This window comes from Candoia aspera, chromosome 8 (genome assembly GCF_035149785.1).
Source record: "Candoia aspera isolate rCanAsp1 chromosome 8, rCanAsp1.hap2, whole genome shotgun sequence".
NCBI lineage: Eukaryota > Metazoa > Chordata > Lepidosauria > Squamata > Boidae > Candoia > Candoia aspera.
Window position 1 is genome coordinate 18,786,903 of NC_086160.1, and position 27,908 is coordinate 18,814,810.

Genomic DNA, 27,908 nt, shown 5'->3' on the forward strand with positions numbered 1-27,908 from the left:
GAGCTCTCTTGATTTATTTATTTAATCAATGTATATTTCTGTTCAAATTTAACTCTCTGGGCAACTTACAATATATATGACTGGAAAATGTAGGACATACTGTAAATCAACATCATAGCTGCAACCTATTGTTTCCTATAATACCATGATATTTAGAAGAATGGTGTTAAATTAAGTGCACAAAAGTTTCATTAAATAATAAGACTTACCTACAGTCAGCTGTCCCGTTAAGTGTCCCATGTGATTTCTTGCATTCATGGTAACATTCCTATCAGATTGTAAGACCAGTGGACTATCCTGGAAAAAAAAAAAAGTATATAAAAAAATGAAATGAGAAGGGAAAAATACAAGGGCAGAATCAGAGTATTCCTATCCATGACCAAGTAGTATCTTGGTGAGATCTAGTTGAAAATCTTGTTTTTATTTTAATTTACATAAATTGGCTGTTTTTAATGGCTTTTATAAATTCTTGATTATTTTTATGTACGCCACCCAGAGTCACTAAATGAGATGGGTGGCTATACAAATGTGATTAACTACATAAATAAAAATGTAGAGTTTTGCTAATGTCAGGTACGTGACAACACGTAGAATCTGAATTTCGAATTACACTAGAATTCCAAATGTATCAGTTACTGTCTTGCACAGTTCTATCCCACACTGGTGAAATAGGCTTACCAAATGACAAGGTAATGTGTTGCCATTGCAAATACCTGCATACCTGAAAAGCTGTAATTTGGGTTTAAAGCAGCAAACTGTACTCTTTTTTTCCAGCACATTTTCCAACACTAAAGGCAATGGGACCACCTAAGATGATCATTAAGACATCCAGAGTGTGAAGGAGAGAAAGACTGAGATTGCCCCTAGGTTACTCAGGGCGAGGCTATTCCATTCTAAACAGCAGTAAGTGAACTGAATGGGAGTCATTTGGAAAGGCTGAGTACAGTTTCCCCAGCAGTAAGGATAAAAGATGAATGGTAGAAGGTTCTCACTTTATGGGACTGTTGGATGATTCCCAAATCTTATTTACAGAGGTTTTAGAGTTAAGCCATGGAATTTGTAGCAAAACAATAAATATAAAGTAGCTGCCAGCTGACCTGAAGGGTAAGCCTGGACTTCCTCAAAGTATTTGTCTTGTGCAACTTAGAAATGTTGCAATTTTGCCCAGTGTAGTGCCACTGCCATCTCCAGAATGAAATTTCCCTGGCTTGGCTTATACTGATAGTTTTAGATAAGATACCTGTTAGGGTACATTTGTTTTCTATTTGTCGCTCTTTACATTCTATTCTTTAATCCTTTGCTGGTGAACAGGTTGCACAGAAATTTAAATCTATTTATTTATTTAATTTTATCCCACCTTTATTATTTTTATAAATAACTCAAGGTGGCGAACATCCCTCATACTCCTTCCTCCTCATCTTTTCCCCACAACAACCCTGTGAAGTGACTTGGGCTGAGAGAGAGTGACTGGCCAAAGGTCACCCAGCCGGCTTTCATGCCCAAGGCGGGACTAGAACTCTTGGTGTCCTGGTTTCTAGCCCAGCACCTTAACCGCATAAATAAATAAGTTACTGTCTGCCTTCTTATGAAATATACATTCACCTAAACAGGTGCTCCTTAGCAACATAAACTCAATAAAAGGATTCATTTAGAAATCAGCTGTCTTATTTGGTGGGATGGACTGATACATACAGATTTAAGGTTGATAGTTCCTTTTTCAGGCCTTCTTTCTTCCCCTCAACAAAATCAGATGTCTTAAAATAATATAGCAGGGTACCATATCTTTGTGAATTCTATAACTCTATGAATTCTCTGTGAATATCTGGATACTTTTTTAAGTACATTAAATCCTAATGAGACTTCTTACTTGATGCTTAAGCTAGCAGAAATTGCTTTTCCTTTGAAAACATATTTTAAACTTAACATTTGTATATCTTGTCTATTTAGGAGATCAAGAATAGTTATTTCACCTGAGGAAATCTCAGGTGGTAAAGCATTCACTTGTTCTCAGGACTCAGGTTCAGTAAAGATGTGAAAAGCCTTTACTGTTTCAGCCTGAAAACGTGATGGAAGAATGCCTTTATTACTCCTCTGAGATCTGCAAGGTAATACAGGGCTTAAATTTTGACTCCTATCACTTTCCTGAGAAGCATCTGTCTCATCAGACAGATCTTCAGTTTGCTTTTCTGGCTTAATGTCCTCATCAGGCAAAAGATCACTATCAGCAAGTCCTTGCTGTTCTATTGTTGATAGATCAACTGGAGAGCTAGAATTTAATCTCCCCCAGTTTTGTTCAGCAAAAGAAGCGCTTTTGCTAATTATTAATTTCTCTCCCACTGTGAACCTGTAGCTCCTCTGGCTTTGTTCATAGCCAACAAAGATGGCTTTCTTTGTTGTGGGGCTCCTTTCCTTCTCTGTTGTTTTGGAATATGAACCCAAGCAGTACTACCAAACACTCTCAGATGGTTTACCTTTGGTTTCACACCATAAAACAAATGGAATGGAGTGTCCTGAATCACAGAGTTATACAGTCTGTTTTGTACATAACAGGCAGTAGATATTGATTCTGCCCAAAACCTGAATGATAACCTGGAATCTTTAAGCATGCATTCCATTGCATTTTGCAAGATTCTTTCTTTCAGCAACACCATTTTGTTGAGGGGTGTAAGGGTTAGAAAGAATTTGTTCTATCCCCTTTTCTGCTAGGAACCTTTTGAATTTGTGAGAAAGGTACTCTCCTCCTCTATCACATTGGAGTGCAGATAGAGGCCTAGGGAATTTTCCATTTGCCCATGTCACAAAACTTTTAAATTTCTCAAATGCCTCATCTTTATGTTTTAAGATGTAGATAAATGTGTATCTTGAGAAATCATCAATGATGGTCATTGCATACCTTGCTTGTCCAAGACTTGGAGCAAAAGGACCAATAATGTCAGAGTGTACAATTTCCAAAGGTCTAGTTGTAACTCTGTCACTGTGCTTACTCACAGGAGCTTTTAGTGTTTTGCATTCTTTGCAAACTACAGAGTCTAAGTACTTATTACAGGGTTTTATCTTTAGGTCAGCACACAGCTGTGGCATTTGTGCTATATACTTGAAATTCGCATGAGCAAATCTCCTATGCATCAGGTGTACACATTGGTCATGATATGGAGTGTTGCCAACTGCAGCCTTGCAACTTGTCTTCCTTGCATTTTGCACAATGTACAAGGAGTCTTTTAACATACCAGTAGCACACAATTGTCCATTTTTACGTATCTCACAACCATTTTTCTTAAATGTTATGGCATACCCTGTTGCAGCCAATTGTGCCACAGATAAAAGGTTTGACTGTAAATTTGGCACATACAACACACCTTTTACAGTTTCTCCCAAGCAGGATAAATACAAGTCACCTTGTCCCATAATTTTGGTGACAGACCCATCAGCCAAAGATACACTTTGTCTTTCAGTTTTAGACAGTGACACAAAAGAGCTTTTACAATTACATAAATGACAATTGGCCCCAGAATCTAACACCCATACATCAGAATTACCCTTCTCAGCAACCTGTGCAATTTGGGTTGTCTGAAGAGCCTTCTGTGTTGTCCTTGTGTTCTTCTTCTCTGTCTTTCTACTCTTGGGTCTCAAGGCATAGTCTTTCTGCAAATGTCCAGCTGAACCACAAGTGAAGCATCGCTGGCTGGCTAGTGCTGTGGCCTCAGCTTCCTTTCCCTTCTTTTCCCTTGTTTTCTGGTACTGCAGCTTTCTAGAAGAGATGGTGGGAGGGATCTTTCCTCTCTCTTCTCCCATTCAGCGAGTAAGCGCTGTGTAACATACGATGGGGTGAGGTCTGCTTCAGGCATAGCCTCCAGGGTACAAATCAGCGTGTCCCACATTTCATTCAGTGAGGACAGGAGGATATAGGATTTTGTGAGAGGTGTAAATTCCATTCCTCTCTCCTACAACTCAACAAACAGCTGCTGAATATGATGCAGGTGCTCAGGAAGGCTATCTCCTTCTGCAAGGTAGGCTCTGTACAGCTTTTTTTGTCAGGGTAACTTTACTCCCTGCTGTTGCCTTTACATACAAGTCTCTCAAAGCGTCCCAAAGTTGCTTGGCAGACTGCATGCCTCTCATGTGCACTAGCTGATTATCCTCAACTCCTAGGATAATGGTGGCTCTAGCCCGCTCATCCTGTCTCAGTCATTCAGCACTGGGATTTTGGGGGGTTTGCTCACCAATTGGCAGCCAAAGATTCTCTCTGCAAAGATACATTTCCATCTTCAGGGCCCAATTCAAGTAGTTGCTGTCTGATAGGCACTAAAGAGGGCTGGGAGGTAGCCATGGCTTCTTCCTTCTTTTGCAAGTCACCTCAGCTGGCTTCTTTGTCCTGCAGACTGGCAGTGGCTGGAAAATCTCCAGGCGGCTCCAAAGAAAATCTTCACAGGTCTTTGTTAGCTGCCTTTAAATTGTGCATGAGGTGTGGAGCTGATCTCTCTATTCTCTCTGGGGTTTTACTGGGCTTCTTAGTGGGTTTACTGGGCTGCTTACTGGGCCCATAACCTGTTGGCAGATTGCTAGGAAAGCCTTTGGCCCAGGAGAGATCAGAAAAGTCACACACCAGGCATTTCTATAAAAATAAACTTATTTACAGAAAGCACAAAAACATATTTACGGGCTTATGCATTCACACACGCTCAGAGAGCAGGAAGAGAGGCTGCTTACTCCGCTGCAAAAGGAAAAAAAACTAACCAAGTAACAAGCAAGCTGCCTTCCCCCAGGCAATGCAGCTATTAACACCTAAACTGAGGACAGTTAAATTCGACCTCTTCACCCGGCAGATACTTAAGGAAGTACTCAATTACCATGGTAGCCAAGAGCAGAAAAAAAAAATGCCAACAGAACCCATCCAGCAAATGTATGGGAAGCAGAAATCCTCTTGTGTAAATGGTAGTTAAAACTAGGACTATATATGGTTCTTAGAAAACTTAACTCTCTGAGGTTCTTATCTACTGGAACAATAAGATGTTTCATGAACAACCTGAAACCCTATAAGGGCTGCCACAGTCTATGTGATCTGAACCAATTCCCTCTGGAGGAAGTAAATGAGTGTTAAAGGACTCTCATGTGGTTTTGAAGATTCAGATTTGTCTGAGACTAGCCACCATTATCCCCACCAAAAGTTGCATGCAGCTTGAACATTTTTCACCCCCCCAACCCACATCCCTACTGGAATTTTTCACCCCCCCAACCCACATCCCTAATCAGGAATTTTCTGCCTGAAGACCCTTAATTAGCCATTCCAGAAAAGAAAACCCAGGACTGTTTCTAAGCATAAATTTCCACCCTGAATCTCACCCTGGCTGACATTTTTGCATTTGGGTTGAACTTTTTCACCCCACCCTCACCCCATGCCACTACCACCAGCATCAGGAATTTTCTTCCCTGCAACTGAAAATCAGTTGTTCCAGAAAGAAGATTCCAGGACTGTTTCTAAGCATAAAATACCACCTAGAATCTCATCCAACCCTCCATTTTTGCAGTTGAATTGAACTTTTTTTCACCCCCCCCATCCCACTTCCCTACCACTGTCATCAAGAATTTCCTTCCTGGGGACCCAAAATTGGCCATTCCAGAACAGAATCCAGGAACATTTCTAAACATAAAATTCCACAAGGAATCTAATCCATCCTTTCAATTTTGCATTCAGCTTGAACTTTTTTCCAGTTCTCCACCCTGTGCCCCTACCGCTGGCATCAAGAATTTTCTTCCCTGAAACTCAAAATTGGCTGTTCCGGAAATGGGAATCCAGGAGGATTTCTAAGCATAAAATTCCACCCCAAATCTCCTCCTGGCCATCGTTTTTGCATTTGGGTTGAAATTTTTTTCACTGCACCAACCAATGCCCCTACCGCCGGCATCAGGAATTTTCTTCCCAGGGACCCAAAATCAGGCTTTCCAGAAAAGAGAATCCAGGGCAATTTCTAAACATAAAATTCCACCTTGAATCTCATTCTACCCTCTGTTTTTGCATTGGGTTTAACTTTTTCACCCACACCCACTTCAGGCCCCTACCGCTACAGTACATCAGGAATTTTCTTCCCAGGGATCCAAAATCAGCTGCTAAGGAAAAGAGAATTCAGCACAATTTCTAAGCATGAAATTCAGTCCAAATCTCATCCCACCCTTAGTGTTTGCATTCGGCTTGAACTGTTTTTATTCCCCCACCTCCCTACCACTGGCATCAGGAAATTTCCTTTCCAGGACCCAAAATCGGTCATTCGGGAAAAGAGAATCCAACCCTAACCCCTCCCACTTTTCAAAACTGGTGGAATATTTAACAAAGCAACACTGAAAATTCTTGTACCAATAACAACAATTTGACTTCAGATTCTTGAAGTCATAGATCAAGTATGGAGAACCTTTTTGTTTTCTATTGAAATAACAACCCTTCCAAATAATATATTAAAAACCAAATGGTGATGGTGAGTGGGGCATAAGGAAGCAATGGACAAGGCAGAAGCAACAATGGCTACTTATTTCTCTCTTTTCTATTTCAATTTTCTTCCCTGGCTCTTCATGAATAAGGCTAGAAAAATTGGATCTTACTGAACTGGTTGCAAGAGGCAGACTTTTAAAATTACTTTAGAGGTTGCATTCAGCCCTAAGGCCAGAGGTAGACTTATTCAGAAGACAGCGTGAAAGGATCATAACTCATTTTTAGTGAAGCATTTAAGAATGAGTGTGAGTTAAACTACATATTGAGTAATAGCTACATAGTTTTATAGATCTCTTGTTTCTCCAGCCTGGAGCTCTCATGACAACGTGTTTCTAGGCTATTTCATACAGTATGTTGCCTTCACTTCATCAACTTGCATATACAGTAGACAAGTTTGAAGATCCTAAGATCTGATGTATAGTATGAATAGTATAAATCAGCATTTGATTTATTCAGTGGATTGCCAGTCAGCTTGTTCCCCTGCAGCTTGGCAGATGAAAGGTGATTCTTGGCTTCTCTGTTGCTCCAGCTGCAGAAACATGATTGTTTGGGAACCATCATGTCCAAAGCAATCATTTTGGCTGAGGATATGCACATTACCAAGGGACTTCATGGCAACAAAAGCAGATGCTAGAGATATTTTTCCTAAGTAGTGATTAGTTTGTTGATGTCCCTTCTGGACTTCTGAAGATCATTAAATGCAGTACTGCTGGCCTAGCCCCATCTTCAAGACAGACAAATACCCAGTTGGCTATTTATCTGTCTTGAAGAATATATATAAATACACACATGCACACACACACACCATTCGGTTTTTCTTACTCTTCCTAAACTAGCCTGTTGCCTTCAGGCATGTTTAGCCTGTTGCCTTCAGGCATGGTAAAAAATACTATCTTACTGTCAGGGTTGATTTTATTACTATTGGTTTTTCTGTGTATGAAATAGAAGTAGGGGAGGGTCTAAGATCACAAAATGTTTGGGGCTGGCTTTGACCTTTATGGATCACAGCTCTAGGATGTGACCTAGGAAGCTTAGGTCAAATGGACATCAAGTAACACCTATTACAATAGGCAATGCCATCCAGCTATGTTTGTATTTTTTTAAAAAAAACAATTGTGTTACAAAAATATATTACTAAATACTCAGTGAGATTCTTCCGCGTGACCTTTGGACAAAGATGTTGTAAAATATGTCAAAAGGAATGTTGGGAACAACTTCAGCATAAAGACCAGTGGAATTTTTAAAGATATCTATTAAAGAGTGAGATCTATGAATTCCAAATTAGGAGTGATACATAGCTGATTTAATTTTTGGAACCACCTAGTTTCCCTCTAATGTTATATTATGTGCAACTTATATATTATGCATACAAGTATTTAAATAATAGAATATTTATTCAAGGCTGGCCATGAAGGCTTCTTAGTAATAACTTATTTTCTATAGGCTCTTGTCATTCACTTGTTCAAATAGATTAATAATTAACTACGATATGGCAATGTTTCCAATTCAGTTCTCAAAGGTGCTTCACAGCATTAACAAAGTACCTCTTCACAACAACCCATCTTTTAGTGGGATCACATGGCTTCTCCTGATAGCAGTTGTAGGATTCCAAGACAAGAAGCAGCCGCTTTAAAAAGTTGAAAATAGGTAATATGTTCACACCACTGCATCCTCTGAAGCACATTTTCAAAACTGAATCCAAGCATTGCACAACCCTAGTTGCTATTACTTCATTCAGTTAGCTCACTTAATTAATTATTTTGAATTATACTTTGAGCAATATAATTAATTGTTCCCCCTTAACATTTTAGCTTGTATGGTGGTACTGTATGGTGACCTTATGATATGTTGGACTATATTTCCCACAATTCTTTTTCACTGTTATTCTGGCTGGCTCTGATGAGAGCTGAATCATTACACACAATGGAGCTTAACATCCAGTACTTGGCTGCAGCTGGCAACAATTCAATGAGGTCCAGAAGATACCATGTTTCATATTTCTTCCAAATAAAATGTTATTAGGTCAGAAGAATCATATATATATTAATCAAATCAATTGTGCTTAGAAGGTTAACGTATCAGGTTAAATGTTACATAGAAGAGATAAATGCAAGGAAATATCAGAAAGCTCTGAATTTTAAAATTTGTTTCCTTATCATGGCACCCAGAAAGCTGAGAAAAATAATGAATTGAAACCACATATTCCCATCAAGCTTCTGTATCAAGAACTAACCTTCTCTTGTTTGTGATTGACTGGTAAATTGTCAATGGAAAGGATGATCGTCTTCAGACTTTTTATTTTAAATAGCAAAAGTTTATTATTTTTATAAATATTAAGATATATACAACAACAGCATTGAATGGAAGAGACAATTTATTGACACTACCTGAAAAACAACAGTTAAGAGAAAACTCTACAATTAAATTGCTGAAAATCCAGGCCAAAAAAGGGCAATCATGCAGCAAATACATCCACTGATGAATATAGTAGCAGAGTTGCACTTTTCATATTGGTATCACTTGTACAACCATGGAGGAAGGTAGGACCAGAGACCACTGTGCCCTCTACCTGAATGTTATACAATGAATGGGATGTGCAAGAGAAATGTCAACACATATAAAGTTTGTAAACTCCTAGCTACCTGTGCAACTGAAATCCTTGATCATGGAAATACAAGTGCACTATAAGTGTGTGACTTTTTCATATATCCTCCTACACACTGAGATGTTTTGGGATGCAATTAGCACACTCATATAAAAAGTTGGTCAAGGCAATGATTATAAATATAAGGGAGATAAAAACAAATCCCTACCCTAATGTTTTCCTAACTCCTGAAAATATAGTTCAGTGTCCATTTGAAGCTTTCTTGCATTCATGTAGCTGTTAAAATGTTAAGATACTTGCAAGAAATACTGTGGGTTTAATTATTATTCTATAAAAGTGCAGAATGTTTTCATTTGATCCTCTTCCAAGCTCAGATAAAACTCATTACAAGTAGTCTTCATTTTTCAACTGCTTCAGATAGTGACCATTTGCAAATACAACAGTAATAAATAGTAATAAAAAATAATTTTCTGACCAAAGGCTGCATTTACAACAGCAAAAGCCTTCAGTGTGAAACTGATTAAGGTCTGGTCAGTTTCAGGCAGCAGCTGCAGCTGACACAGGATTCTAATCAATTAATTAGGGTCACAGAGCTGAGCTTGTAGTTAATACTTTTTAGGGATACACTGCTCTGAAGAAAAAGAGGTCAGGAAGAGATAGCTTGTTAAGCAATATCTCTGCCCCTGTGTGGGGGTAAAAAAAGGAAAAAATGGGTCAGGCACAGAACATTGTACAGGAGAACTTTATCTGAATTAGACCACAGCAACCAGCAATCTTTGCAGCATCTCTATTTCTCTCTCTCAGTCACGTGGTTCACTTAGAAACCATTTTGCTGGAACCAATTGCAGTCACTAAACAAGGACTACCTGTATTTTTTTTTATATTGTGACTTCATTTTTAAAAAATCTTTACAACCAAGTATCTCCCTTTTGAGATGTATCTAAGTGAAAGAATTGCCTGAATCCCCTAAGTGACTAATTAAGCCCTCTACTCTCAATAACATATGAGTTCTCTGCCCACAGATATTCACATATTAAGTATGGAACTCTGATCGTAGACAGCTACCTAAATAAACCCCTGTGTATATAAATTTCCATGGAAGCTGGAATTCTGTGCATAGTTCTAAATCTCATAGAGATTTATGTACACAAGTATCCCTTGTTCATGCTCAGTGCATTGGGAGCAGGGAGGGAAGGGTTGGGGAGTCATATGGTGTTGGATAGAGGTAGTAATACAGACTTGATGCTCTTTTAGATACATGTCCTCTTCATCTCTTTAATACAGGATGTCACTAGAGCGTTACCAAAATATATGATATTAAAAATTATTCTCCCAAAACAAAACCAAGGAGAACGGCTACTTTTATTTAACTACTAGTCCTTAATATAGAAGTAGTACTTCTTGACACTAACCTTGCCTGAAGCAAAGAAAAGATTGGTACAATTTTTGTTAATATCACAAGGGTGGCCTTTTTTTCCTCTGTGTTCATTACCACTCTATGAAAAGACATCCAGTAAGACACTCTTCTCCTGTGTGAACTTCCAACCTTATTCAGGAAGACTAAAATAGAATTTATTGTTAGGTGAAAAAGGAAGACTTGGGTCACCCCAAAAGACAAGCAGAATCAAACCTTGCTAGTTAAAGATATCAATGTATTTTTCTAGGCCTGTTCATTGCTTTGATTTTAAACAACTGGAAAAGGTCCATCTATTTCCTTCTGCCTTTGTTGGCCCTAATGTAGCACTTAATGTTTTCCTTTGCTATGTTCATTTTCATCTAATGTTTAGTTAAATGTGGCCTATAATTAGCAATTAAGTTCCAAAAGAGCCAAACCGCTATATAGAGTTTACTTACACTGCAGGTCAGCCTATACAATTAGCAAAGCTGCAGTTAATTAAGGTAAGTTTTTGCTAACTACCAGAACTCACAGAACAAAACAAGAGATTATAATTGGTGGTTGAGGTGCTTGTGTGTAGTGCTATGAAGTGACTTAGCTTCTTCAAGATGGCAGAGATTGTTGGTAAAGTGGGAGCTGGGGGAAAGGTACCTTAGTGGCAGGCACGGCAATTGCCATCCTTATTTGCATTTTGCCAACTTGTGGACCCTGCTTCTTTGTTTGAGTGTGAACTGATCAACAGAGAATTGGCTGTTCAGGACAGGAGGCTGGAAGCAAGAAGTTAACAGGTGCTTGAACAGGTAAACTGGTAGGCAGATAGACCAATAATCTGTGAACTGGTATTGTGTAAATAGGGAAGGGCAATGAGAACAACACTGACTATCTGGAGGGACAGTTTCCTCAGTCTGGACAGAGCCAAAATACTTCATCATTCTAGATCAGACTCTCTGGGCTGGGGCAGTCAAGGGACCTGTTGACTCAACATCACCCACGTGAAGCAATAGCAACTGAGATGTGCTAGAGATCAGACAAACAATCACCTTCTCTGACAAATGAAATGAGTGCTGTGCCAAATACTTTTTCCACAGTTGTTTCTGACCACTGATGGAAAACTAATAGTTTAATTTGTTTTTTAACTGAAGGGGGAAGAACATGATTGTGAAATTCTCCTGGGTGGAACAAGGTTGAACATACTTTAATAATGAAGCTGCCAAGGGAGATGTATGTGCGTGTACTCCTTTGCTATGCAACCATCTGTCCAGCACCAGCAGCATCTCTGGCTTCTCATGCTTCAATTAAACCGCAGAGGAAAACTTCCTGGAGGACTCATCCCAGGAGGCTTTTTCAGATCCCTAAGCAGGAGAAGCCAGCAAGTCTGCAGAGCAGTGGAGAGACATCTAACTGGAAAAGAGAAATATATATCACCTTTGTTATTTTGCACTTCAGTTTAAAAATGCCACTCAAAAATGCCACTTTGAAAGCAAAGTCAAAATCATCCTGAGAAGGTGATAGAAAAAACAGACCTTTTCACAAGAAAATAAAGCTTTAAAGAAATTCGAGGACAGGTTTAATAAGGCACAAGTATTAAGTAAAATAATGGCACAAAGTAGAAGACATAGAGCTATTTTCACTGGGAAAAAAAAAACAAAAATGAAAATGACCTATCCATATTGAATCAGAGCATTAATTTTGTTTCAATCATCATTACTTTAATATTTTATCTGATTAGCTACTTCAGGCATCTTTCTCTGGAAAGGGAGGCTAGAGGTTGATTCTAATAAATAATCCAAATAAATATTAGTCAATCAGTTAATAGATCATAATATATATCAAAGAGGGGAGAAAAGAAAACTGAACTGAAAATGCAGGTAGTGGGGTACTCAATATGTTGACTAGAATTAATATTTTAGAATTTGACTCCAATGTAGCACAAAAAGTGACCACAGCAAGCCCCTCCCAGATATTTAATTTAATCAATTTTTATTTAATTGTATTAATCCCCTTTTTAGGAAAACGGGCTTTATTAAAAATGGACCAGTAGTCTACAGAGTGAGCCTTCTCTGTATCACGCCCCCCCCCCCCCCATAGAACATCATTCCCCATGAAATAAGAGCAGCCTTTACTTTGGTACTATTTTGAGCAGCTTTTCCAACAGGTTTTGGGTGGTAGGAATAGCTCATGTGGTGTTATTAATGATACTGTTATATTTGTTTGTTTGGGCTGGTTTGCTTTGTTGGCCTTAGTATTTACTTTCTTGGCCTTAATTATTTATCATACATTTGTTGGTATGCTTACGATTTGTCTCTATATTTGTCAGGCAGACACATAAAAGCCCATTATTTGTCACACATATTATAATAAAGAGGGAACGAATCCTCCTACTGGCTTGTAGAATGGATGTCTCTCAGAATTATGTCTAAGTGGACTGGCTTGTAAACAAAAGAAATAAATCGATTTAAAAGTCAGTATAATGTGTACTAGTAAAATTGGCACTGATAGCTCACATATTTCAAATCACTACATGGTCGACATTCTCAGACGTGTTTTGGTGTGTTTGAGGTAACAAATAAGGGAGCTTGGAAAACACAACTCCTTCTGTGATGTCTCTTTAAGGCTGCAATGACTTGTGAATAAAAGGCTGCAGATAATGCGTGGTGGGGAGGAGAGGTTGTATCAATTTACCTGTATTTTAAAAGTGGGGGAATGTTTTGTACTCAGCAGAAACCTTGTGAAACTCCTTTAAGTGGAACAAGTCATGACAACCACATGAAAATTTCATTTGTATTCCCTCTTTGCATGCCCAGGGCAGCCAATCACTTCAGCATGATATGTTCTTCTCTTAGGTGAATCACCCTCTTAACAGCTTTAAAAAGATTTAAGGACTGGAGTTTAGCAGGTGAAATTATCTGGGCTTTTACTTCCTCTTGAAATTGCCCCAGGATCCAAATAATTTAACAGGTAAAAGCAGTGAGGCTATGGAAATAAAATGCACAATCTATAAATTCTAGGTTCTGAAAAATGGCTGTTTTTAACTCAAAAGTATGAACTACTCAAACTTGCAAGACCAAGTCACTTCATATAGACAGGATTTCGTCTGTACAATACAACTAGCAATTCCTTGAACTTTTGTTAGTCAAAGAAAAACTGAAGTATTCTGCTTGGTATATACCCAGAACCTTGGGAATTATCACACCACCCTCAAAGACGCTTGCATACACTATGCAAATCTAGTTACCACCAGCAGAGAACATTAGAGAATACCAGAAACATCTAAATAATGACCTAAATAATGAGGATGAAATATGCTATTCTTTGTATTTCCAGGAGTTCATCTCAAACTGATATAAAGGGTTATTTCGGAAATTTTCCAAGAGTATCACAAAAATTGTGATACTATCAGATACTAATTTACAGCAATCCCACCTCAAAGTCAGCAATTTTGCAGCCCCAAAAAGTTTTTTTTTATTAGATTTCCTCCTCAAACATATAGATTTCTCTGTATGTTTATGATTTGTCTCTGTATTTGTCAGGTAAACACATAAAGACCCATTATGTATCATGCATTACAATAAAAAGAGAAGGTATATTACATTCATTGATCCCTTTTAAGTAGATTCTGAATATTAGGAATTTTTCAAATAATGTACATGGATATTCAATGAACATTCATATATAAAGAAACAAATATTAAGTTACCTCTTAACTAAAACAAACCCATCAATGTAATTTTATAATTTATTGTTAAATACTAAGCCCATTCAGTAACATTGCCATGTCATTGCCCCACCATCATATTAATATACATGTTATGTCCATTTATAGAAATAGTTAGATATAGCAAAACATAACAAATATGAAAAAGAGATGTACCAAATAAAACTGAGTTAATCTTGCTATTATTTTCCATCAGAAGCTTTCTAAAAAAAAAATCAGCTCCAAAATGTTCAGACAATAGAAATGTATAGAAATAAATGTAAGATTCTCAGACACAAAACTATTTCCTTTCCCTGCTACAGAAACAAGAATCCTAGTTCAAGAGCCTTATTTTGTCTTTCTATGCAAGCAGCAGCATATTCCTAAAAGATACTGACAAGCAAAGGCAAAGTTATTTCTACATGTTGGTAGCAGGTACTGTAGGTTTCCCTTGACATTAAGTCCAGTCGTGTCTGACTCTAGGGGGCGGTGCTCATCTCCGTTTCTGTCATGAGTACGGATGGAGAGCAGGGGGCTCCCATCCAGGCTGTAAAGCGCATGCGTAGCACTGAGGAATTAGGTAGCCATTCCAAGAGGCACAGATCGGGCCCGCCTTAACCTTTGGGGTTTATAGGTCTGGGTTTTTCCCACGCTTCTTTAGTTTGTTAGGATTTTCCTGTTATGTAGCAGCAATAAAACACTAGAGACCTGTTCCTTGTCTCAGCGTGGTTCCTGGCTGTTAGGACAGTTTCAAAGCTGAAGAGCCAGCATTTGTCCGTAGACACTTCCGTGATCATGTGGCCAGCATGACTAAACGGAATGCCGTTACCTGCCCGCCAAAGCGGTACCTATTAATCTACTCACATTTGCATGTTTTCGAACTGCTAGGTTGGCAGGAGCTGGGACTAGCAACGGGAGCTCACCCCGTCACGCAGATTTGAACCGCCAACCTTCTGATCGGCAAGCTCAGCAGCTCAGTGGTTTAACCCGCAGCGCCACCGCGTCCCTAGGAGGTACTGTGGCTTTACTTTAATTATGTAAATAATTAAAATAAACAATACAAGCCACTGGCAGAATGATTCAGGGGCACCAGAGAAATAGAAAGTCTCCCTTTATGATGTATATGAGCAGAAGCTCAACATGCATCTGAGTTGCTTTAATTTGTACCACTGAAGTGAACAGAGAAGTAGATTTGATGGGAAAGATGCCCCCTCACAACTCAATGATTCTATGATAGAATCACCTACTATAACACACTTGGATGGCAAGATCTTTAAGCATTCTCTGCTCTTGTGAGCAGAAAAAACAATCTCTCACTGAAGTTGGGGTTATGGGGTAGATGGTGGGTGGTGGGTGGCAATTTTCCAATATTGTTCTGTCTCACCTCTCTTAAGACAAATCACAAATGCAAGCGGTTTGGAAATTAAAAGGAAATTTGACTTTTATGATTTGCAACTTCAGAACTGAGTTGTTTGAAGGTCTACCACACATTAGCACACTGAGATTAAACTTGTGTGTACTGCCTATTTTAAGAGCAGTAATTATGTGATATTCCTGGTATGTGGTCTGAGTTTAGTGAAGGAAAATGACCTTGGAACATCTTTGTACCAACCCTGCAAAAAAAAAAAGTACATAACTGTAGTTGCTAATAGCAACAATCATAATTACACTTTTGTTAGAGTCTCTATTAGTACCTATAAAATGGAGCTCTCATGTGGCTGTTCTTAAACTTAAAACAAAAATAAGCTCTTCAATATACATAAACCTACACAACAGCCATCTTTTTCTGTGAGGATTTTATTTTTCAAGACTGATTCCCACCAATTATGCAGAAGACCCAGTTTCAAATCACTGACAGCTCCTTTTTTTTTTTTTTACTAGAAAAGACTTGCAACTACATATAAAACACTCACAACTAGGTCTTTGTGCTAAACGGATATGAATTTGTTTTTCCTGAAAGAAATATCTTCATTTAATACAAAGACAATAATAGCAATTTGTGCTATAGAAAGACAGTGGGAAGAGGAAGTGGTGAGATCTGCTGGTAAGAAAAAATGTGTCTGACAAAATTTTCCATCCAAGCCTCCCAGAGAGAATGTGCTTCCTCCTCTTGACACTTCACAGTTCCATGTCTCTCTACTGACAGAAAACAGCACATTTCTTTTCTCTCTGCACAAAGATGCATGGCGCATCCTCCTGTGCCACTGTGTTGTGTACTGAAAAATGCCTGCCTTTCCTCATGTACAGAGCAGCATACTATGGAGGGATCTGGCAATAAACCAGCTCTGCAAGTGATAGAAGCTTGATGTTAATGGAATGATACCACTGAGTACAACCAAAAAAAAAATCTAATGGCAAGCTGTTGGCACAGATAAAGTATCTCTGTCAATGGAAGTCTAAGAGCACAGCTGCTTGAGGATTTAACTAAAAATACTTGTTTGTCCCTCATGCAATGTGATTGTTGCTGCTGAGCTGAGGGCAGGTCCCATGAGGAGGAGAGTAAGTTCTTTCTCCATCTCCTCTTGCTGTGTTAAGCAGCCAGATCCAATTTCATAATCTTATCTGCAGCATGGAAAGGGACCAGGATGGTTGAGAAGTATGTACTAGATACACCAAGGCTCTAAATGGCCAGTTATCTAACTCCAGGATATTTCTTTTCTGTATGCATAGGAGAAAGACTCTACATTTGATCTCTGACAAAAATCTTAAGAAGATACATGTTAGTAGAGATGTGTGTATTTCCCTAATCAGAGGTATTCTATCTAAGTCAGTGTTTCTCAACCTCAGCAACTTTAAGATGTGAGGACTTCAACTCCCAGAATTCCCCAACCAGCATGTTGGCTGGGGAATTCTGGGAGTTGAAGTGTGTATATCTTAAAGTTGCTGGGGTTGAGAAACATTGATCTAAGTGAATGAACAAGCCACCCCTTTTACGGAATGAAGGAATACTCTGAAACAGGAGCACAGACAAAACGAATGACATTCTACATGATACAAACATTTGAAACTTCAAGTTATAAAGGTTTATACACACACTGGGTACAGAACTCTGACAATTAGGTATCTTTATGTCCTATTGGTTCAAAAAGATTTATACACATGATAAGTGGTACAGTTGGGTAGTTTTAGGATCTGGACTGAATGTTTTTCACATGCACCTTCTTTAGGAGAAAGGCATTCCTGTTGCATTTGGCACCCTTTCTACTTATTCTTCTGAATGTACTTCAGGGTTTTTGTTTCCAAATCTTCTCTGATACCACTATAGTATTTTTTTAAAAAAACTTTCCAAATTAAAAGTATGGAACTTAGAAGTATTTAACTTGGCTGAATCATACTCACTTTATATTATGAGTTGCAGCTCTCATAATATAAAATAAGGCCTTTACTCTCATTTCTGAAAGACATTGTACCCTACTTCCTTTTCTCACCTATCATCACCAACTATTTCAAGCAGATATATCTTTGATGAAATGTACTTTGCATTTCTAGGCAGCTGCAAGCAAAAATCCGAGTTTCTTATGACTTTATTAGAATTGATTATTCTCGCATCCACAGAACAAATTGTGCAGTCCTTGGTGCTCTCTGAGCAGGGTTGTTTGCTTGCAGACATTTCATTACCCAACCGGGTAGCATCATCAGTGCTGGTGAGGGTGCGGTTTGCTCCCTGTTTATATACAGTAGTTTGCCCTGCCAGTGTTGGTGGGGGTGTGGTTTTCTCCTTGGTAGTTTCTTGATTAGGGTATTGTTTTCTGCTTGATTGTTTGCCTGGTGTTAATCCTTGCTTATCTGGCTGTTGGCTGCTGGAGAGGATGTGTTCTGAACTTTTTATCTCCTTCTTAGCTTTTTTACTGTCTCTTTTGAATGGTGTGTAAATATGGTTTATTTCTATGTGTCTATTAATGGCTGATTTGTCTGAATGCCAGGCTTCCAAGAATCCTCTAGTATTTTTGGATTTAGTTTGTCTAGGATGCTTACAGTTACCCAGTTGCAACTGTGGTTGACTCTGTCCATGTGTTGTGAGATTAAGGAGTTTTCATCGTGTCTCTTCTGCTGCTAATTGGTGTTCATGGATGCACTCTGCTAGTCTTCTGCCTATCTGTCCTACATAGTTGCTGTTACAGTCCTTGTACAGTATGTTGTAATGACTCCTGTTTTTCAACACCCAGATAAGCAGGGATTAACAGGGAGCAATCCCCACTCTCACTCGCACCAATGATGTTATCCAGTCAGGTAATAAAATGTCTGCAAGGAAACAACCAAGCTCAGAGAGCACCAAGGCCTCCACAGTTCAACCCTGAGCTACATATATTCTCTTCTATTGGAACAATACAAATTCTCAGTTTTTTCAGTACCTAGAACTTAGTAGCCAGTCAAAAAGAGGCATCTCATTTACATGACTGAAAATGTTCCTGGGTAGCTGAACTGATACCAATCTGTAGTGTCCTGGTAACTAAGAAATGAAGACTAATCTAAGTCTTCTCAAGAAAACCTTTACCTATAATCAGTTGCAGCATAAATTAGGCTGACTAAAACCTGGAGCTCAGAACAAAGAGATGCAAATAATGACTGGTTTCATTCTCAATGAATGTCTTGGTGTGATAGAATACAGCATATCCTGCAATGTGGAGCAAAGAAAAGAGAAAGAAACTAAGCAACTCTAATTTATGCTCTCATCATAGGATTATTAGGTGCAGATTTAATCAGTGGGGAATCTTCATGACCCTTCACTCATGTCAACATTTACAAGCTGGTAGATAATATCATATATTATATTCAGTGAAGGCGCTAAGGTCAAATGTTTAATCTCCGAGTGTTTTAACTTAGGCTTTTACACTTCTAGTGATTACAATAATTAAAACTAAATACTGGTTTATCTAACCATGGATTTATTTCAGTGACATTTTCCAGCAACTTTTTGTTTTGTATCTATTGTAAAAACTGCTGTCAGAGTCACCCAGACCATTCTTCCTCCCTTAAAGTCTTTGAAAGAGATTTATGAGTCATGAATGCTTTAGATCATCATCAGCATTTTCACCACTTAATGCTCTGCTTTTGGTGGGAGAATGAGAAGGTTGGTCCTATTCAATTGTACTCTTCTTTTTTTGCCCTTTAAGTGGAGCCCACATAGAAAAAAAAGAGTCTGGATGGAACATTGATAAAGCTCTATTCCTTAATTGCGCTTTCTACTGTCAAAGTCGGTTTAGCATGCGGAGGTCCAAGTAAGATGAAAGGAGAGACAAATAGAAGGTGGCAGAGGAGACCTTCTGAACATGAACAAAGTTCAAAATCTCCTAGTTTTACGTGGCACAAATTGCAGCAGCAGGACACATGTGGTCCTCCCCAAAGTGACCCCAAAGCCCTTCCTAATGTTGCTACCAAATTAATGAGACTGAAGTGGGAACTAATTAAATGCAATGAATCAATACTAAATGAAGTTACCTGTTGTTTGGGAGTCTACCACTAGAAAACCAAGTACAGTCCTAATAAAAGCCATGCACTCCTATCTTAGTTGTTCTGATCACTGAGCATGCCTGGCCTACCTGAATACCTCTGCTTAGCAGTAGAAAAGGTATCCTTGATAGCAGAGAAACCCTAACCCTTATTATAATTAATCATGCTGGACCAGCATTAGTGGACAGGTCAAATCACTTGCTTGGCACCCCTCATCTCACCAGTTTAAAATGTATTGCAGGCACAAGTACAGAAAAGCTCTGAAATTTAATTGATGATAAAAGTCTGGCTAGCCATAGCTTTTTCATTTTCCCCCCTCTTGATGTGTGACCCACTTTTATGGTTTATTCTCAAGGCAGTTCTAGAACAATATCCTTCTAAACAGCTGGGACTAGCCAGAAGAATTAATGATTGTTCAAATGTATTGCTTAAAGCAATACTGTAGGAATGATAAATAATCATATGGTACACCTACACCTTTGAGCTGTCTTTGGGCCAGTTGTCTTGTACATTTATATGCCCTTGGATTTTGAAAAGTTCAACACAAAATTGGTTGGCACGCTGACAGTTCATATATATTCTGATTGCTATAATATACAGTAGTAGAAAATTACTTCAGCAATTAAGTTATTTGTAAGCATTGCTTCATAAAGCAGAGCTTGTTTTTATCTGTCAACCAGCAGTAAAAGAAGAATTTCTTTGAAGGCATACAGTCGCCTATAAATCTAGGAAGGCTGGAGTTGCCTTACGTAAAGTTTGTTTATTTGTTCACTATACTTATAATGCATCCTTATAAACTGCCAACTCAAGTGCTTTAGGCAATTAAGAAAATTTGACTTCATAGAACACTAAAAGCTAAACACCAAATGGACTGATCTTCCTCACAGTATAGATAAAACAGTCAAAATAAAACAAGCAGATGTAAAATAACATCACAACTAATGTTAAGATCACCAATCTTAAAAAGTAATAAATTTAATCTAAAAGTAACCTTTAAAATCTGTCTTAATTCTGGAGAAAATTAAAAAAAAGTATTTTATTACTTTCAAAAGGACAACAATGGAGAAATCAGGTGAATTTTCCTGGAAAAATCATTCTAAAATTAGAGTGCGGACACTGAAGAAAATCCTTTCTCTAATAGCAACCTGCTGAAACTGAATTAATAAGGGCTTCCTTCCCAGAAGATGACCACAGTGACTAGATAAAATAAACGTGGGATAAGACGATTCTTCAGGTAGCTTATCCTCAAGATTCAATTATAAATAAAATTCATTGGTGTTAATCTAATTTTTTTAAGAAACATAAACATACTGTATATTTTTATCTCTATTAATATGCATGTTTTATTGATACACTTATATACTTTTTTTCAACCCCAGTACCACTTTTACAATATTTATATTTTTAAGATGAGAATTGACAGGAAGACAAAAAATATTATTGAACAGGATAGAAATGACTTCTACAGTATACTGTTTCCAGAAAACTACATGGATGGGTCCATGAAATCCCAGGAGTCAAGCTTTATTCTTTACTTATGCTTTGAAATGCAGACCAAACATAGTTCCTTTGAAAAATGGTTAAGCAATAAATTTGCCTGAACCATTTATTTATTCATTAGATTTCAAGGCTGGCTGTCTCCAAAGAAAACTTTGGGCAGCTTACAATTTTTAAAAGAATACATAATTTTTAAAAAAGTAACTTGAATGCCTGGACAAAACCCCATGAATACCATCCAAAAAATTGCCAAGCATCTACAAACACTCTATCCCAGGCCTGGGACCAGAGATAGGTCTTCAGAGAGTTACAGAAATTTGAAGGGTGGGAGCTTTATGTATGTCCAGAAGGATATTTATTTATTTATTTATTGCTCAAATTTAGCCACCGCCCATCTCCCCCAAAAGAGGGACTCTGGGTAGTTTACAGTAAAATCCAGCGCAAAATATAAACATTATGTTTATACACATATTGTTCCAGTGGACAGGTGCCATGATGCCAAAGGTATACTTCCTCAGTCCCACAAGATGACATTTAAGGGGGCCAAAATGACAAATTATGGAAGATTGTTGTTATGGAAAAATTGATGTATAAAAGATGGGAAATGTTGGGATATACTAGAAAAGTTACCCTTGATTCAGTTTGGGAAAGAGTTATCCTTTCTGCAAAACAAAATAGGCCAAATTCTTCTTTTTATTTACTTTAGTATATACAAACATTGTTGTTGGAGTCTTGATTTCTTCTTAGATCTTTTTAATAAGTTTGTTAATTCCACTGTGATATTTTAAATTTTTTAACTGCTGTCTTTTCTTCTCTGTTACTGTTTTTACTGTGAGGGAACCCAGAACTCACCAACTCTGCCTGATTGTACTGTATGGGCAGAAACAACTGGAGACAGGCATTCCCTGAAATAACCAGGACCTATGTCATGAAGGGCTTTATGGGTACAATTCAACCAGCACCTTGAATTGCACCTGGAAGCTGACTGGCATCCAATGCAGTTTGCAAAGCAATGAATTCACATGGGCCTATAGAGAAGCATCTATTATAGCCCAGGTCACTGTACTTTGGACTAGTTTTAGATTTCAGATGATCTTTAAGGACAGCTCCATGTAGAATTGCATTGCAAAAATCCAGTTGTGAGGTAATTTAGGCATGAGTGATAGTCTGAAGGGCCTCCTGGTTCAGAAAAGGCTCAACCTGTGCACAAAGGCCCTCCTGATCACAGTTGTCTCTTGCTTTTTGAGCAGTAGTTGTGGGTTCAAGAAGACCCCCAAGTTGCACAATAGAGAAATGCAACCCCATCCATGACTAGAGATGGAAAAGTCCCAGACCCAGAGAGCCCAAATAGCCACAACCACTTAGTCTTGTCAGGACTGAGCCTCAGTCTGTCCCTCCCCATCTAGATTCAAACAGTCTCCAAAGGCTGGGTTATGAAACTGACAGCTTCACCCATGCAGCCCGGGCTTGAGATGTACAATTGGGTATCATCAGCATTCTGATGATACTGGACCCCAGACTGATGGATTACCTCACCCAGCAGTTTCATATAAATGTTAAACAGGAAGGCAAAAGTGTCAATTTCTAAGGCGCTCCACAGTTGTGTGGCCACAAGTGCAACCTCTATGTCCCTGTCAACACTGACTGAAACTCACTGCTGAGGAAGGATGCAAACCACTGCAGCACAGGGCCTTCCACTCTTAATTCCTGCAGCTAGTCCAGAAGGATACTGTGGTTGATGGTATCAAATGTGACTGGTATCAAATGCGAAATCAGAAGGTCAACACCACTCCCATCCTGGCTTTACCAAAGATCATCAACAAGTATGACCAATGCTGTCTCTGTACTGTGATGATCTTTTTCTTCCAAGACCCTCTGCAATTGCTGTACAACCATCTTATCAACAACCTTCCCCACCAAAGGAAGGTTGAAGATTGGATGGTAACAGTCCATGATGGAAGGTTCCAGCAATAGCTCCTTGAGAAGAGGTACACCATCCTCTCTCCCTTCCTATCATGCATGATAAAATCGGCTCCATGATTTCCTGTTCTTCTGATCTCAGATCTTATGCCTTCCCACACTTTTCCTCCAATATGCTTTGTTTTGGGGCTTGCAGAGGCTGGGACTTCAGGAACTCAAAAGTCGCACAGCTGACTGATGAAGAAAGAAGATGGGGGATATAGTAATAAATCCCTATGTGAGGGGAATCAAACTGTCAGGGTCTTTGGCAGCTGGCTAAAATTGATAGTGATTCTTCTCTAAACAAAATTCTCAGAGTTCTCTTTAGCAAGATTTATTGAGATGAACTAGAATAATGCCAGCAATTACTTTTTATTTGAAACCAGTATATTCCCATGAAAATTAGGCTGGAAACTTCCTGATTTTCTTATTACAGACTTACTGTGATAATTGGGAATTTTGCAGCTGGAACTTTTTATAGACTTTAGTCTTTATCCATCTGCGAATCAGCTTTCCCACTCACAATTCTATGGTGCTTGACATGTTATGCTAGAGACTATGGATTGTACCTTAAGAGTACTTTCTAAGCATGTGAAATTGGCAGTTTTTTTTTCTGTTTCTTTTATTTATATATCATCCATATGCATTTTCCATTCATTTCCTGTATTTATATACATACCTATGTATGTATATAAATTTCCTGTATTTATATACATACCTATGTACTTTTTTACATAATTTCTGATGCTGTCAACTCTTTCTGGTCATCTCTCAAATATATATTTGCTCAATTGTTGCCATATTAAAAATTATTTAACCTTCAAATATTATCTTTACTGTGACAAAATGTTAACCCAAAAGTCATAATAAATTATTATAGTTCAGAGAAAAGTGATAAAATCTAACCACCTGTGTTCATAGTTTGGTAATCATTGTTTGGCAATAGTACATCTCCTTAACCTCCTGGGGGTTATAATTAGGAACTTGCAGATGAATAAACACAGCTGGTTCACATGATTACAGCATTCCACCTAATTATAAATAGGTCATTTCTCGTGAATAGCCAAAATGTTTACTATGACAAAGGTTTTGCCAGATTATAGTGGATTAAAACTATTCTGTGGAATTTGTATATGATGCTAAAACAAAAGGCAAACTGAAAAACACCTTTCAACCACATGGTGATTGTTACATGACAACAAACTCTTTGAAGAAATTCATAGGAAGTTCACTGCGGTACAGATATTAATGATTTAATAAATTAAAAAACAACAACAACCCTCCGGTCAACTGTTTTTTTAGAATGCCAAATTTTAGTGTTGTCAGCAGATAATTTTATTTAATCAGTCAAATTGTAATGAATTCTGGGATTTGTTTTATTTGAGCTTTTAGATTCAAACATGTCCTTTTTAAAAAAAAAAAAAGAGATGGCATTTTTAAAAAAATCTATTTATCTGCAGCTGCAGAAGGGCAACCACAGGTTTAATTCCTCAGAAACATTCAGCAATCATCTATGCTCATCAGCCATTCATAAAAACAAATAGTTAACATGCAGGAACTGAACTTCTAAACAGAAATAGTTCCAGACATATATTTGTCTGAAGGAAAAGAAATTAGTTCTTTGGATTCTGGTTTTTTTTTTAAAGTGCTATTCTCTACTACTTACTGTATGGCATGTGGACATAATACTTTAGCTTCTGGTGATATTGGTGATCTTTCTTCGAACATACAGATGAGCAATTAAGTTTTGTAACTGTTTGTCTTTGCAACCTGGTGCTAAAGATAAAGACCAGTTCAGCCTTAAGGTTAGTATTTTTTTCCAAGTTGCTGATTCTTATAGACCAGTGTTTTCCCACTGTGCTTGAAAATGTATTGAGACTAAAATTCCCAGATTTCTGTGTCAGTATGATAAAGTTAATAGAAGTCGCAACAACCCTATAACACTTGATTAGGGAAAGCTATTATAGATTCCAGAGTCCCTTCTTTGGGAGTGGAGATGGGGGGAGATGGGCCGTGATAAAAGTTTCATAAAATAAATAAATAAAACAGAGAACGACCCTTTCATTTTAAGAAAGTAGAAACCATGTCAAAACATCCCACCATCAAATTTTCAAAACGAATCTCTATTTAGAAAACAAATGATCTCTGACTCAATTCTTCTTGGCCCCATTTAGATACTTGTTTCTTGTCCTTTCTAAAACTTAATTCATAAGGCTGACCACTTGGTTGGCACTGAACATCATATATCATATCATCTTGACTTTAACGAAAGAGTTTAATGTCTGTCTTTCTATGTAACCACAAGCTGTAGGTTATTATTTCCCCCTCCCCTGCATTGTAACAGCCCATTATACCAAGCCATCTGAATTTTGAGAGATTTTTTGGATATGTGTAGGAAGTGAGGTTCTCAGAAGAAGCAGCCCTTTCAACTTTGATTATCACATGCAGATCAACATATGAAGCTGTAGCAATAGCTGCAATGTGGTCTAATAGTCTCTTTCACAGTTGGTGCAATGTGACTCTGAGAAGGAAAATGAATACTCACTGTTGAGTTTGTGTCCTGTGCTCTCCAGGTGCAGACAGTCCAACAAGTGAGTGGATATTGCCCTCCCTCTTGAACTGAAGGCAGGATCCTGACTGGACAATGGTCTTTGGTCCTAGGGAGGAGTACACATATGCCTTACCCAGACCTAAGGTCTGAACAATTCACTAAGAACTCCTTATAAAAAATGATGGTGTATTAACAAAGTATTATTACTTGAATAGGTAAGAAGAAAGAAAAATAAAGTAAAATAGCAAATAGCATTGTCTCCAATTTGTAAGGAGGTTTTGGTTCCAGCACATTGAAAACAAACAAACCAGCCCATAATATTCCCCAGCTTATCCAAAACCAAGGAAAGACTTTTGGCCATGGATGATGGTCTAAGTAGATACTATTTCCAAGTAATACCTTGGAAAAACTGGTTTTTCTACCTGTTTGAAAGTGTAAAGATTACCCCTGGTGGAACAAATTTGATTGATGGCATGTTCTGCAGGCTCCTTTCATTTGGACAGATGTATGGACACTACAAACAAGACTACTGCTCTATCAACTAGTCAAAAACCTCAAAGTATCAGTTTAAATAATTATTATGCAACTCTAAATAGTTGCTTCATGATCCAGACTCCCAGCTAAAAAAATGACTGTGCTTGTCAAGTAACATATTACTGCCTCCCATCAAAATTCCAGAGCAGGAGCTTTTAACACTCCATCAGTGCATGCTCATAATTAAGCTCCACCTTAAGATAGAAACACAGCTAATTCCTTTATGTGGCTGAGGACAATTCATACATGTAATGATGTCATTAAATTCCCTTAACCTAGATAAGGAAATTGCTAAGCTGGCAGGAATCAGTAGACTATGCTGATTTGGGCAAACAGAATTTATGTGCAAGATTTCAGTAGAAAATCAATTACTTAAATCAGATACGTTATCTTATAACCCTGAACAGGAGCTTAACTTATTTTTATTTTTCTATATACTATAAGATCAACTGGAAAGAAAAAAATGTGGGGACCAATAGAAAATGGAGCATTTTAATTTTATCAATGGATGACACAGTTTGCTTAATGCGATGATTAAAGGAAAGCAACTATACTGTATTTCTAAGGTTCTTTAAATAGAAAGTTGAACATTGTGACAAGTGAAATAAAGTTTCTCACAGTCTAAATCAGTGTTTTTCCAAACCTGGCAACTTTAAGATGTGTGGACTTCAGCTCTCAGGGTTCTCCATGCTGGCTGGGAATTCTAGGAGCTGAAGTCCACATATTTTAAAGTTGCCAAGTTTGGAAAACACTGGTCTATATCAAATGGAGTATGAAACATAACAATTGCAATTAGCATTATTACCTGATTAAAAGAAAGTTCAGCAAAACATATTATCACTTTTACAGGTACTTTGTAGACCATGCCATAAAAATAAGTTTTGGGGAGATTAAAAAAACAAAATCATTACAATAAGGAGGCTCTAAACCTGTAGTACCTAAACTGTATTTTTTAAGTAGGTTCTAAAACAAACAGAAAGAAAACAATGTGATACAAGTTACAGCTTTATTTGGGAAGATTGTTTTATTTTATGGAAGCCAACTTTGTGCATTATGTGATGACATAAGGGGATTTATATTCACAAATTTCTTCTTCCCGCTTAGCCTATGACTACTACAACATATATAATCAGTTATCTGAACGTGAGTTGGTCCTAAAGTATGCTAAATTTGTTTATAGCTCTGCATGTCATATAGGCATTAGATATTTTCTCTGAGAAAACATAAAATTCAAAATAAATTGTTCAGCACAATTTTGGAGTCAATAAATATCGGATGGTCATCTGCATGATACCTAATTAACATATCTATACAAAAATTTGCATAAATTCTGTTCAAATGTTGAAAAACATCAGCAATGTTGAAAAACTTATTTGAAATAGCCGTCCCACAATATTTTATGAAGCACAAAATATTGACAGTTTATAAGAGAGCCAGTTTGAAATAGTGGTTAAGGCACCAGGCTAGAAACTGGCAGACTGTGAATTCTAGTCCTGCCTTAGGCATGAAGCCAGCTGGATGAACTTGGGACAGTTGATATCTCTCAGCCTTAGAAAGCAGGCAATGGCAAAGCAGTTTTGAAATCTTGCCAAGAAAACTTCAGGGATTTGTCCAGGCAGTCACCAGGAGTCAACACTGACTCAAAAGCACCAAAAAAAAAAAAAATGTTTTTATAAGGTTGGTATCAATTGTCAGATCAAACTAGGTGTATTTAATATGTCCTCTTGTAAAGTTCAGAGTT

General features: G+C 37.8%; 1 protein-coding gene across 3 annotated transcripts in view; it reads right to left on the reverse strand.

Annotated features, from left to right (window-relative positions):
- Nucleotides 1–27,908, reverse strand: part of SGCZ (sarcoglycan zeta) — a 199,301-nt gene that overhangs the window by 67,893 nt on the left and 103,500 nt on the right. For all 3 annotated transcript variants that reach the window (XM_063309828.1, XM_063309829.1, XM_063309827.1), the window contains one exon: nt 210–297. In XM_063309828.1, the coding sequence (XP_063165898.1) occupies nt 210–297 (88 nt within the window). The remainder of the gene's footprint in view (nt 1–209; nt 298–27,908) is intronic.